The 12414-nt window shown below is 51.3% G+C and overlaps 1 protein-coding gene and 1 non-coding gene across 2 annotated transcripts in view; one reads left to right on the top strand and one right to left on the bottom strand.

Annotated features, from left to right (window-relative positions):
* The window catches only part of USP49 (ubiquitin specific peptidase 49), an 8905-nt gene extending 2057 nt beyond the window's left edge, over positions 1 to 6848 (top strand). The window contains exons 3-7 of the mRNA XM_029962504.1: positions 4 to 789; positions 1407 to 1611; positions 3435 to 3543; positions 4231 to 4436; positions 5308 to 6848. Coding sequence (XP_029818364.1) covers positions 4 to 789; positions 1407 to 1611; positions 3435 to 3543; positions 4231 to 4436; positions 5308 to 5498 — 1497 coding nt within the window. The 3' untranslated portion in view covers positions 5499 to 6848. The remainder of the gene's footprint in view (positions 1 to 3; positions 790 to 1406; positions 1612 to 3434; positions 3544 to 4230; positions 4437 to 5307) is intronic.
* A 4030-nt stretch (positions 6849 to 10878) lies between these two features.
* On the bottom strand, positions 10879 to 11936 carry LOC103767241. The gene is made up of 2 exons (XR_001921582.1): positions 11818 to 11936; positions 10879 to 11183 (listed from the first exon to the last, which is right to left on the bottom strand). It is a non-coding gene; the product is annotated as an uncharacterized LOC103767241 (transcript).
* Between the last annotated feature and the right edge of the window lie 478 nt (positions 11937 to 12414).

The following is a 12414-nucleotide window of genomic DNA, read 5'->3' on the forward strand; positions in this document are numbered from 1 at the left end:
GAGGAGCTGGCGAACACCCCCCCCAGGAAGAGCGCGAGGCTGTTGTCTCACGTGCACGGGGAGAACTTGATTCCAAGGAAATTCAGGGAGGTGGCCTCCTCCCCTACCTCAAGGCAGGTGCAGAGCAGCAGGTTCAGACAGTTCTACTCCATCCGGCGCCAGCCCCTCATGACCCCCGGGGTCACGGGGCTGAGGAACCTGGGGAACACCTGTTACATGAACTCCATCCTGCAAGTGCTGAGTCACCTCCAGAAGTTCAGAGAATGTTTTTTGACACTTGATCTCTGTGAAACAGAAGAACTCTTGGCTAAAACTGTGAACGGGAGGGCCAGGATCCCTGGCAAACTGGCAAATGGGTCTGCTGCTAATGAGTCAGGGAAGACTGACAAAGTGGGATCATCTGGCACGCAGAGCTCGCCAGCTGGCTTGAATGGGAGCTCCTCCATAAGCCGGAGCTTAGAACTGATCCAGCCCAAGGAGCCGAGCTCGAAGCACATCTCCCTCTGCCACGAACTGCACACCCTCTTCAGAGTGATGTGGTCTGGCAAGTGGGCCCTCGTGTCCCCCTTTGCCATGCTGCACTCCGTGTGGAGCCTGATCCCGGCCTTCCGGGGCTACGATCAGCAGGACGCTCAGGAATTCCTCTGCGAGCTGCTGGATAAAGTCCAGCAGGAGCTGGAGTCGGAAGGAACCAAGCGCAGGATCCTCATCCCCTTCTCGCAGAGGAAGCTCACCAAGCAGGTCCTCAAGGTGGTCAACACCATCTTCCATGGGCAGTTGCTCAGCCAGGTACGGACCTGCTCTGGCACAGGGATCAGTTGGAGCCGTTCACACTGAGGAGCAAAGGCTCTGTGTGTTGAGGACCCCAGATATGTGAGGAGTGGCTCAGGAGCAACTCCTGGGGAAGAAATCCCTTGGGTTGCTGTGCAGGTGTCAGCATTTCCATATTTGTCACATGCATTATCCCTTGGCTTCTGTCACTTCAGGGTGAAATCTGCACAAGTACAGAAGTTCTGACCCCTTAGATTGAAGTTTTGAGTGTGATTTTTAAAGTGTTTTTTCCTTTGTTTTGTCCCTTTTTGGTGTTATTTCCATGCCTAGGAAGAATACGATGAGGGTCACAAGCTCTGTGACAATTTTTTTTGCCAGCATATGAAAATCATCTTGAGACACCAAATGTGCCAGCTGTGAGTTGGTGTTTATCTGAGGAAGGAAGTAAATCCCAGAAAGGTGAAGAGAGAAAGAAGTTTTAAATTATTTACTTTCAGACTGGACATGAGAAGTGTTTCTCTTGTCTCACAGGTCTTTGTGGAACTGCTCTGCCCTTTGGGCACAAAGCTGCCCCGTGGCTGTGACACTCAGTGCCAGAGTGCAGGTACAGAGCAGTGTTTTTGTCCCATCCCCAGGTCACCTGCATCACGTGCAACTACAAATCCAACACCGTGGAGCCCTTCTGGGACCTTTCCTTGGAGTTCCCCGAGCGCTACCACTCCCTGGAGAAGGGCATTGTGCCCGTGCAGCAGGCAGAGTGCCTGCTCACCGAGATGCTGGCCAAGTTCACCGAGACCGAGGCGCTGGAGGGGAGGATCTACGCCTGCGACCAGTGCAACAGTGAGTGGGCTCTGAGGCACCAGCTCTGCGTCTGAGGGGGGTCTTGTGTGCCTGGAAACATGTCTGGGTGGGAAAACTCCGTCCTTCCGTGCTGGTTTGGTTCCTGCCGTTGGTAGATGCTGCTCCTTTGGGCTCCGGTTGGGACCCGACGTGTCATTTCTGCGTCTGATGTGTCATTTTTTCTCTCATCTCTGCCATTCAGCAGCACAATTCACTACAGGTTTGATACAAGCCTGGTCAGAACTGCCCTCACTTGTGTTAGAGGGGACTTCTAAGAATTTTTTGGGAGAGAGGGAGGTGGATTTAGAGGCAAAAGAAGGGCTTTATCCCCCGTACTTTACTCATCTCTGCCTGGCAGGAAAGCTCTTCTAACACATCCTCTCTATGCTGCTTGTTCTTGATTGAATCCTTGACCCAGAAATCAGAGTTCTCAAGGTTTGTAGCTGTGCTAGGTGAGAGTTTCATCCCTGTGTGGGCATTTGTTGGGAAGCACTGACCTGGCATTATCCAGGGAGGCTCAGGTAATGTGTTATTACCTGTGAGGTGATGCACAGATTTTGCTGTGCTCAGCTAGTAGATGACTTTGCTTTCCTGCAGCAGCTCTGAGTGAAAGGTCATTATATCCCTGAAAATCACTTTAGCCTGTGTATTACCATTCAGCTCAGCTACTCTGATAAGCTGGATTTGGATTCTTTTTCATGCAGGTATTTATGGCAAACGTTCATTCCCTTGGGAGGAAAATGCCAGCGATTTGACTTGCATTGCAACTAAGCAGCTGGAGGAGCAAATACTTGTAGAGATCTGTTCTCTATCAACTGGCAAATCTGTTACCAAACATCTTCTCAGAGTGTTAGGAAATAATCCTTGACTGGATGTTCTTGGAAAAAAGCCAAATATGATTTGAATGGATTCTGATTCACAAATAACGTTCACAAATTGTCGATGCGGATGAGTTCAGCTTCATCTTAACTCAGTTTGCTTTGATTCTTTGTGAAAGCTGAATTTTAATGGTTACTTCAGAATTAAATGGCTCGGGAAGCATTAACCAGCTGGAAAGAGCCAGGGAAAGGCACCAGCCCGAGTCCAGGTGCCAGGAATGATCTGGGCAGTGCGTGTCAGACGTGCCGGAGGAGGAGGCACCCATCTGCTCTGAGCTGGTGCACTGAGGTGCAGAAATCTAATTAACAGGTACATTTCCTATTGGAAGCTCTGACAGCCACCTGTCTTCCTCCTGGGACAGTCATATGTTCAGTGTCCTGCAAAGAGCAAGCCCTGGGAAGAGGAACCGTTCTCGCTCTTCTCCAGCTTTGGTTCAGGGGCTGTTTGCTGTTGGTGGGACTTTGATGGAAGCATTTTCTGACTTGTATTAATACCCTTGAGCTAGTGCAGGCTGCTACAAGCTTCATTCTAGTGCTGTAAGAAGCTCAAAGTAGCAGACAGAATAAAATATCAGGTACTGCTATTTGTGTGCTGGAGTTGCCCTGTGGGAACTGGAACTGCTGCAGCCTCAGATGTCTCTGGCCTTGGCTCTGTCTTAATATTCCTGCTGTATTTCTCAGGGCAAAACATCAGCACGAGCAGCTTGAAGGTGACAACTGATTGTGTGATTATGAGCATCACAAAAGGGGGAGTTTTGGTCCTGGAGAAGTTCCTGTGAAGGAATTCATGAGTATTTACCTGCGTGTCCCTCCCGAGCACACCTGAGCTCGACTGCTGCTGGAGCAAAGAGGTCATCACGTGCTGGTTTTCTCTCCTGGGAATTAATCAAATCCTAACAATCTTTCCCTTGATTTTTTGGTGTTTTGTTTTTTTTTTTTTGTCAGGCAAACGGCGAAAGTCTTCTCCTAAGCCTCTTGTTCTGAGTGAGGCTAAAAAGCAGTTGCTGATCTACAGACTACCTCAGGTCCTCCGGCTGCACCTTAAACGCTTCAGGTGAGGGGACACGCTGTGGGGGCAGCAGAGACACTGCCCTCTGCTTTTGGGGAAGAACTGGGGGCCCATAACTTCTCCCACATCCTGCTGAGTGCAGGTGGATCACCTCTTACCCATCAGACGTGTGAAACCCTCTCACCTCGCAACCAGGGGCAGTTTTGTGGCGTGCAGATTTGTTTCTGCCATCTTTTCTGCCACGCACCCCGTGTAATGTTTTGTAAATATTAGTCCTGGTTTCCTTGAATTGTCCTCGAGGGCCTTTGCTGGGTTTGCAGACAGCTTGGGAGGATGGCTGGGAGGTGATCAGTGGATGAGCTGGGAGATTTGTTAAAGGTGGAAGGTTGCGAGAGTTAAATGCCAGTATTGTGTATTTACCTGTTGAATAAATGGCAGACAAAGCTCAATATATTATGAAAAGCTTCTAAAATGGTTAGGCCAGGTGTGTGTGGGGGGTTTATTGACAGAGCTGAGGATGTTAAAGGCTGTTTGGCTGTTGTGACCTCAACAGCATCCCCGCTAATGCCATCAGTGACGGAAGGAGCTGTGTGGGAAAGGTGGCTGTAGGAGATTTTCAAGTGAAAACAAGGGAAACAGTGATGCTTCACTGGGGGGTTGTGGAGCAGTGTCTGCCTGTGCACCCCCCCAGCCCCGAGCAGACCCCGAGTCTCTGATCCCTTGTGTTTGCAGGTGGTCTGAGCGCAATCACCGCGAGAAGATCGGGGTCCATGTCCTCTTTGACCAGGTATTAAACATGGAACCTTACTGCTGCAGGGACTCCCTCTCCTCCCTTGGCAAGGAGACCCTTGTGTATGACCTCTCGGCTGTGGTGATGCATCACGGGAAGGGGTTTGGCTCAGGACACTACACAGCTTATTGCTACAACACGGAGGGAGGTGCGTGTGCCTGGGGACGGGGGCCCCACCCCACAAACTCCCCTTTTATCCCACAGGTGTGGCCTGGCGTGAAGCTCCGTGCTTCCAGAGCTCCTCGGGGTCGAGCTCAGCAGTTTGTTTGCCCCTGGGTGTGTTTCTGGTGGCGGGTTTGGGTTGGGACTCCTCGTGGCACAGGGGTTGGGTTGGGACTCCTCGTGGCACAGGGGATGGGTTGGGACTCCTCGTGGCACAGGGGTTGGGTTGGGACTCCTCGTGGCACAGGGGTTGGGTTGGGACTCCTCGTGGCACAGGGGTTGGGTTGGGACTCCTGGTCACACAAAGGCCCCGCTGCGGCTCCGTGGCCCTCGGGGATCCTTTTCCTGCCTGCTGGGAGCACCATGAATGCTCCATTTTCTCAGGCAGAGTCACTCCGTGGAGCTGCTCCAGCTGGGTGTCTTTGCTCAGTATCCTTGGGACGAGGAGATAAACAGAAAGTGTTTTGAGCCTGGACAGGAACTATTCATGAATAACATCCGCAGGGGGTGGTGAGGCTCCAGCAGCTGAATTAGCATCGACTCTGCCTGCTGGCTGGAGGAAGGGGGACAAATTGGCCATCTCCAGGGGATTCTTGTCTGCCTAATTGAGCTTTTGGGATGTTATATATCACTGATGAAATTAATATTTGGTATTTGTAAAGCACAAAAAAAAAAAAGGGGAAAAAAAAAAGGCTCAGAATGTTTTCCAGATTAGAAACTCCAAAGCATCTGTGGAGGAACAAACAGAGATGCCTTTTTTCCTGCATTGTGGATGTTTCCTATGAACAGTTTCAAAATGCATTCAGGAGGAATCCTGCCTCCCTTCCTAATACCTTCTTTCTCCCTTTGCTCCCCAGGGTTTTGGGTCCACTGCAATGACTCCAAGCTGAATGTATGTAGTGTGGAGGAGGTGTGCAAGACCCAGGCCTACATTCTCTTTTACACTCAAAGAACGGTGCAGGACGAAGCAGGAATCTCAGAAAAACAACTCCAAGCTCAGGTGCCACCCAAAAGCAGTGACAAGGACAGAAGACTGACATTCCCATGACGGGGAGCCCTGTCACTCCATCAGCACGCTCAGCTCTTTCTGGAACCATTGGTGTTCACATCTTCCCTCCCGTGGGGAAGAACACTGGCTGCAGGAGTGGGATCAGAGCAGGATCTTTGCCACCCCGGGTCTGGGAAAGCCCCTGGAGCTGGGGAGTTCTGACACGTCAGGGCGTTGTCAGAACCTTGGTTTTAAAGAGTCTCGTTGCTGAATTAGGCTCACAGGAAGGAAATTAGGGAGTTTGATGCTGAATTTCATCTCATCTCAGAGGGGCTGCGTGAGGTCTGTGACAAGTGAGCACAGCCAGGAAAGAGGAGCATCCAGGTGGCTTCAGAGCCCTTCAGTCCCCACCAATCCTGGGCAAACTGCAGCAGGAGCAGGTACAGTCCCCTCCCCTCCAGTGGCCATTCCCTCTGCCAGGGGAATCACAGGCACTGCCTGCAAGGGATTGGCTGCCCCAGAGCTGTTCTTGCTGCAGAAATGTGTAAGCTCTTCTTCATTCTTCCCCCAGGGCTCAGCTGCCCCTGTGACACCAGTTTCTCTGCCATCAGCTGGGGGCAGAGCCCTGGCTGAAGCTTTGCCAGCAGCTCTGTGTGTCAGTGCCACTGGGGCTGTGTCACACTTCATGGCTTATTCTCTGGGCTGAACTCAACTGGCAGCTAAATTCACTCAGAATGTGATGTTAATACAGTTCTTCTCTGGAGAAAGTGTGTTTAAACACAAAAAACAACCCCTGTAATAAACCAGGAATGTACCTGTGTGCCAGATCTGGCAGCAAAACCAAAACCTGTGCTCCAGGTTTCTGCTGGAGGGGCATCACTGTCCCCAGGATTAGAAAGTCTGTGGCTTGCACAGCTGTGGCAGCAGAAGTTGGTGGTGTGGAGGCATCTCACAGTGGCAAACTCACTCTTTCTTACAAATGTGGCTCATTTTCCTCAGGGGAGCAGTGGTGGGAATGCCACAGTGTGGGGGACAGAGCTGGATTCTGTCACTGCCTCTGGAGGGGGAACAGTCAGTAGTCACACAAGCCCAGAGCAGGGGAAGGTGGCCCTGGATCCAGGCAGTGCCCAGAATTCCCCCTGTGAGGTCTTTGTTCCTGCTGGGCCATCAAGGGAAGGAATGTAGTTAAATCTCAAATTCCACGTCGAGTTGGAAAGGCTGCAAAAATGTCTGTATCTGAAATCATCCTGATTTTAGAATCCTGTGAGAAACACAGAGCCTTAGTGGACTATTTGTAGTCACTTCTCAGCCTACAGTTGCACCTCAGGTGTGTTTTTGTAATTTGGGGTTTGGCTGTTCACGTTTCATGTTTTAACCTGAATATGGAACTGCAAAAAAAAAAGAAAAAAACAAAAACCCAACAGGTGATGTCTTTCAATCTTGGTTATTTTTTTAATTGTTAAAAGGTGAAATAATCTAAAATACGAGGTTCTTCAAAAAAATGGTTCCATTTTCAGGTAGGGAAGTTCCCAAAGTGTGTTTCTCCTCTTCTCCTTTCATCCTTGTCAGTGTTTGCCCCTCAGACACCCACGTTGTCGTGGGAGGGGGTGAAAAGGGAACCCTCCCAAATCCCACTCCTCTTCCCACTGCCACTCCTGGGACTTTTACCCCCCCTGTCCTTGGGCAAGTTGAGCACAGCAAGAAGAAATTTGGGTTGTGCCAGAGCTCAGCATCACACGAGGGCTCCCCTGCCCTTTGAGTTTCCCATTTCCTGTGCTCTGACCAACATGCTGCTTTTTGAGCCTAAAAGAATGTCTTTTTGACAGTTCAGTGTCGTTCTGAGATCAGATACTCTTTATTTTTTGGAGACAGTTTGCAACAGTCCTGATGAAAAAGGTATAGTTTTGGTTCTCTAAGTGTTGCAAGGGCTGGAGGGATTAATGAATGTCTTTGTGTTTACTGGGTGGGGGACTTTTGGTGCTGCCAGTAAATGAAATCAGTAATGATGCAAAAAATGTAAAATAGGCCAAATTGAGATCCAATAGCAACAAATGGGACTGCAGGGGAAGCTGAGTTGGGCTCAGCCAGGGAGAAGTTGACATTCCTGAAGGAATCAGAAGTGCTTGTGATTGTCAGACACGTGATGGATTCGTTCTGGAGCAGAATATGTTCTGTGAGGCAGAGAAAATTCAAATTAAAGGCAAAATAGTGCTTAGAAACACCTCATCTGAGGTGTTTTCCCCATCCTTGTGTCCTTCCAGGCCTGCCTGCCTGCCCTTTAAGGGGATTATTTGTGGTTTGCTCTGCTCCCAACTGGCCCTTGGGTTCCCTCCCTGCATCCCAAAGCCATGCTGGCCCTTTTTTTGGATAAAAATCCCATAGAAAGGCAAACCCACTGCAGCTTGAGTTGTTCCTGCAGCGAGCCCAGGCTCTGTGCCATCAGTGCTCATCTTTTGACTGAGTGTTTGGCATTAATCTTGGAATTCAGCTGGAGTTGCAGCTCTCAGGGGGGGTCACAGGGAGCTGGGAGTGTTCCCACAGCCAGGGTTTGTAGGACTCGAGGTGACATCTCTAGTCATGAGTCTCCAAGGGGCATCAGCTGAGCTGGGGAGATCCTGCAGCCAGGAAAACGATAGCCCTGATAGGGAAGGAATGAAGTAAACTCAGATAAACCTGCCTTTTCCAACACTGTGAGGTTTCTGGAATATTTAGCTTTTCTTTGGAAGCGACAGCGTAAGGCACTTTTGATGCTGGTTGGTTTATAGTTGGCTCCTGCAGGCTTGAGACAGGCAGAGCCCAAGGCTCCCTCCATGTGGGCACTGTTTTAGAGTGTCCTGTTTGCCAGAAAGTCTCATGGAAGTCACCCTCTCCATCAGGAAGGTGAAAATACTGCTTGGAATTCCAGGGAAGCCACTGAGGTGTGTCTGACAAGGGGCGGCCTCCAAAGCAGATCTGTCCCTGCTTAACCATGTGGCTTCCAGTTCTGCCCCTGCCCTGATGCAGATTTAGAATTAATTCCAGTTTTAGGCTCTGTTAGAATTAATTATTAGAATTAATACCAGTTTTACAGGTAGATGAGGTGACTCAGCTGCTGGGAGGAGTTCAGCAGTCACAGCTGGGAGTGCAAACCAAGTGTCTGCAACACAACCCCCTTTGTTTTGGTCCAACTGGGAGTCAGTCTGTTGTTCCATGTGCTGGGATTCCTGTCCTGGGGACCCACTCTGGCAGCAGGGGCCGTTTGCCTTGAGAGATGCTTGGAGCAAGTGGGAGGTTGGTGGCACCTCCCAGGTTGTTGTGTGAGGAGCAGGAAGTCAGGCTTGGGATGTGCAGCCTTTGGGAGGAAACTGTTCCCAGCATATCCTTATCCTATCCAACCTGTGACTAAATGGGATTTCCTTAATTCTTAAGAGAGAAGAATCTTCATGTATCCATGGCCAGGTGTCATCCAGCATCTGCTGTACCCGTTGGAAGCCACTTTACTGTAGGTAACTTTTTTCCACTAGCAAGTTGGTTACATGAATTTGCCTTTATTATCCCTTTTCCTGCCTGTATTCCCAAGTTAAACTATGCATTCCACAAAAAAACAGTTTCTCTGCAAAGCACTGAAAAAACCTTCCAATTTTTTGCCCCCAAATAAGTCTCTGGTTCAGGTTCCTGGCAGGGGGCTGTTGGCAGAGGCTGGACAGGAGAGGAGTTTTCCCTTGGTATGGAATCCCCTGGCAGCCCTTGTGAAAACAGGAGGGAAGTGCTCGTTTGGGTGAAGAGCCAAGCTGGAGCTTGGGTGGATTCCCTGGATTTTTCAGCGGATTTAAGTCAGAACAGCCTTGTGTTTCTGCTCCAGCTCCATTCCTGACATCACTAATGAGTTGAGCTGACTTGTGCCAGGCTGGGAGTGTCCTCCTCAAGGACACTGCCAGGCAGCAGCAAGTGAGAGAGAATCCAGTTAATCAATTAATTCATTAAGGGCTAAAAGGATGGTGAAGGCTCTAGAGAGGCAGCCATGGGAGGGGTGGCTGAGGGCACTGACTGGGCTTGTTCAGCCTCGAGACTGAGGGGAGACCTCAGGGGGCTGCAGGTTCCTCACGAGTCCAGCTCTGATCTCTGCTCCTGGGAGCAGGGACAGGCCCCAGGGAATGGCTGGAGCTGTGCCAGGACAGGCTCAGGATGGATCTCAGGAAAAGGTTCTTCCCCCAGAGGCTGGTTGGGCACTGCCCAGGCTCCCCAGGGCAGTGGGCACAGCCCCAAGGCTGCCAGAGCTCCAGGAGGGTTTGGACAATGCCCTGAGGGACAGGGTGGGATTGTTGGGGTGTCTGTGCAGGGTCAGGGGTTGGACTGGATGGTCCTTGTGAGTCCCTTCCAGCTCAGGATATTCCATGGTTCCTGACTGTTCCTGGCAGTCTGTCCAGCTGCCTCCTGATCCCCATCAGCTTTTCTTCCAGTCAGGTTTGTTCCCAGCATCCCCAAGTCACCCCTGGCAGCCTCCATGGGCACAGCCTGGCCCCTGCCTGACCCCAGGCTGGGGGGGATTAGTGTGAGTAAATCAAAACTGAGATTAACTATAAAGGGACTGAAATGTTCTAATTAATCCCCTTTTCCTGCAGAAACTGTTTCTGCATAACTTGGATTATCCCAACTTCAAAAGAATTTAGTTTCTTTACAGGATGTCCAAACACCAGCTTTGAAAACAGCATTTTTAAGGATTTTTAGGGGAAGTGGAGTGAGGGGGTTTTTTGGGGGGGGGGAGGAGCAGGTGAGGGGCAGTTCTGTCCTCCAGACATGGGAACAGCTGCTCCAGGAGAATGTCCTGAACTAAAACCCTGTGAAACTGTCCAAAGAATGTGAAGCCATGCTGCACCCCACTGCCACGGCTCTCAGGGCTGGGAGCTCCTCCTGCTCCTCCACAGCACCTTCCAGGAGCTGGTGTGTAACCCGTGAGTAAATCACAGGAGCTGGTGTGTAACCCGTGAGTAATTCACAGGAGCTGGTGTGTCCCCTGTGAGTAAATCCCAGGAGCTGGTGTGTCCCCTGTGAGTAGATCCCAGCTCCCAGTGGTGCTTCCCTCGTCCCCTGGCCGCTGGACTGTTCCAGCCTCAGCCCAGGGCACCCCATGCTATGCAACACCAAATGGCTTCTCCTCCCACACACAGCCATCATTCCTCTCCATGCCCCAGCTTTATCCCACAGGGACATTTCCCAGGAACCCAGGTGGTTGGAGTTCCCCTCGGGCTCGTCCCAGTTTGGATTTTCCTTTGCAGGATCAGTGGATGGGTCTCGGGTGCAGCCCCAGGGCTGGGCTCGGCCCTTTTGTCTCTCGGGTGTGAAATATAAATCATGTTTTTATGATTTTTTTGTAAATCTTTACTCTTTTTACACCTTGTTTTTGTAAGCTGAAGTTTCTTATTAAAAGAAAAAAAAAAGAAGAAGAAATTCCAGAGGGCCATGTCGTTATTCCATAGACTTTAATAAACATCTGGGGGGGGTACAGAAGGAAATTCCACAACCATCCTTGAGAAAACCATTCTTGTTGTGCCTTGAGGAATGAACTGGAAACAAATTCTTCCTCTCAGCCTTAAATCTTTCCCTCTTGTCACTGCCTGGAGCAGGACAGGAGGGACTGGGAGCAGCAGCTCTGCAGGGGAGGAGAACGACGACGTCCTTCCAGGAATGCAGCGAACCCGTCGCGGCCCAACACGGCTCCGGTCCTGCTGGGAGGGTGAGCTCTGCTCCCTGCAGCTCCAGGAATTCCTGGGACAGGGATTCAGCAGTGTTAGGGGAGGTGGGTTCTGGCATGTGGCAGCTTAGTGACAGCTTTACAACCCTGTGTGAAGGCTGGGTCGTGTGGGCTTTGGTGCTCCTGGGCCTGGGGTGGGCTCAGGGGTTGGTCCCGCTGGTCACTCCTCATCTGTGTCACCTCACACGGGGACAGCCCCGTCCTGGGGGGTGTCAGGACACATCTGGGGGGTTTGTTCAGCCTCGAGATTGAGGGGAGACCTCAGGGGGCTGCAGGTTCCTCACGAGTCCAGCTCTGATCTCTGCTCCCTGTGAGCAGTGACAGGCCCCAGGGAAGGGCTGGAGCTGTGCCAGGGCAGGGTCAGGTTGGATCTCAGGAAAAGGTTCTTCCCCCAGAGGGTGGTTGGGCACTGACCAGGCTCCCCAGGGCAGTGGGCACAGCCCCAAGGCTGCCAGAGCTCCAGGAGGGTTTGGAAAACGCCCTGAGGGATAAGGTGGGATTGCTGGGGTGTCCTGTGAGGGCCAGGAGTTAGACTGGATGATCCCTGTAGTTCCTTCCAACCTGGGGCATTCCGTGATTCCAAGCACAGCTGTTCCCACCTTCCCAGATCCCGCCCAGATCCCTGCACTCACAGATCCCTGCACTCACCGGCCCTACGGGACGGGCTGCGGGGCCATCAGGTCGATGTCCGTCAGGTTCCGGGCGACCCAGACCCCGGCAGCAAACAGCCCCAGGTTCACCAGGAGGTTCCTGCAATCCCAGAGGCATTTCAGTTGGAAAATCCCTCCGGGACCATCGACTCCAGCCTGTGCCCGACCCCCACCTTGTCCCCCAGCCCAGAGCACTGAGTGCCACGGCCAGTCCTCCCCTGAACTCCAGCTTTTCCATTGTTTTATGTTATTGAAAAAGCAAGTTTACATAACTTCTAGTGCAGAAACATCTGGTTTCCTTCTCCTCTTGGGTTCCACCCAAAGCCTAGCCAGGGCTCAAGGGGGAAAACCAAGGGAGTCAACCTTGACCATTCATCTCCTGCCAAACAAGGCCAGGCATCTGATTCCATGGCCTTGACCGGCCTCTAAATATGGAAAGATAAATAAATTCTTTCACTAATGATCAGTTCCTTAACGAGCAGATACGCAGACAGAAGTAACGTTTGTTGGAAGGTTCATCAAGAGGTCAGCTTTGGCTCAGGGCCTGTTGTTCAGGCCTCAGAACTTCACTCTTTCCATGGAGAAATTCCTCCTG

The sequence above is a fragment of the Manacus vitellinus genome, unplaced genomic scaffold (genome assembly GCF_001715985.3).
Source record: "Manacus vitellinus isolate BGI_N305 unplaced genomic scaffold, ASM171598v3 scaffold_47_pilon, whole genome shotgun sequence".
NCBI lineage: Eukaryota > Metazoa > Chordata > Aves > Passeriformes > Pipridae > Manacus > Manacus vitellinus.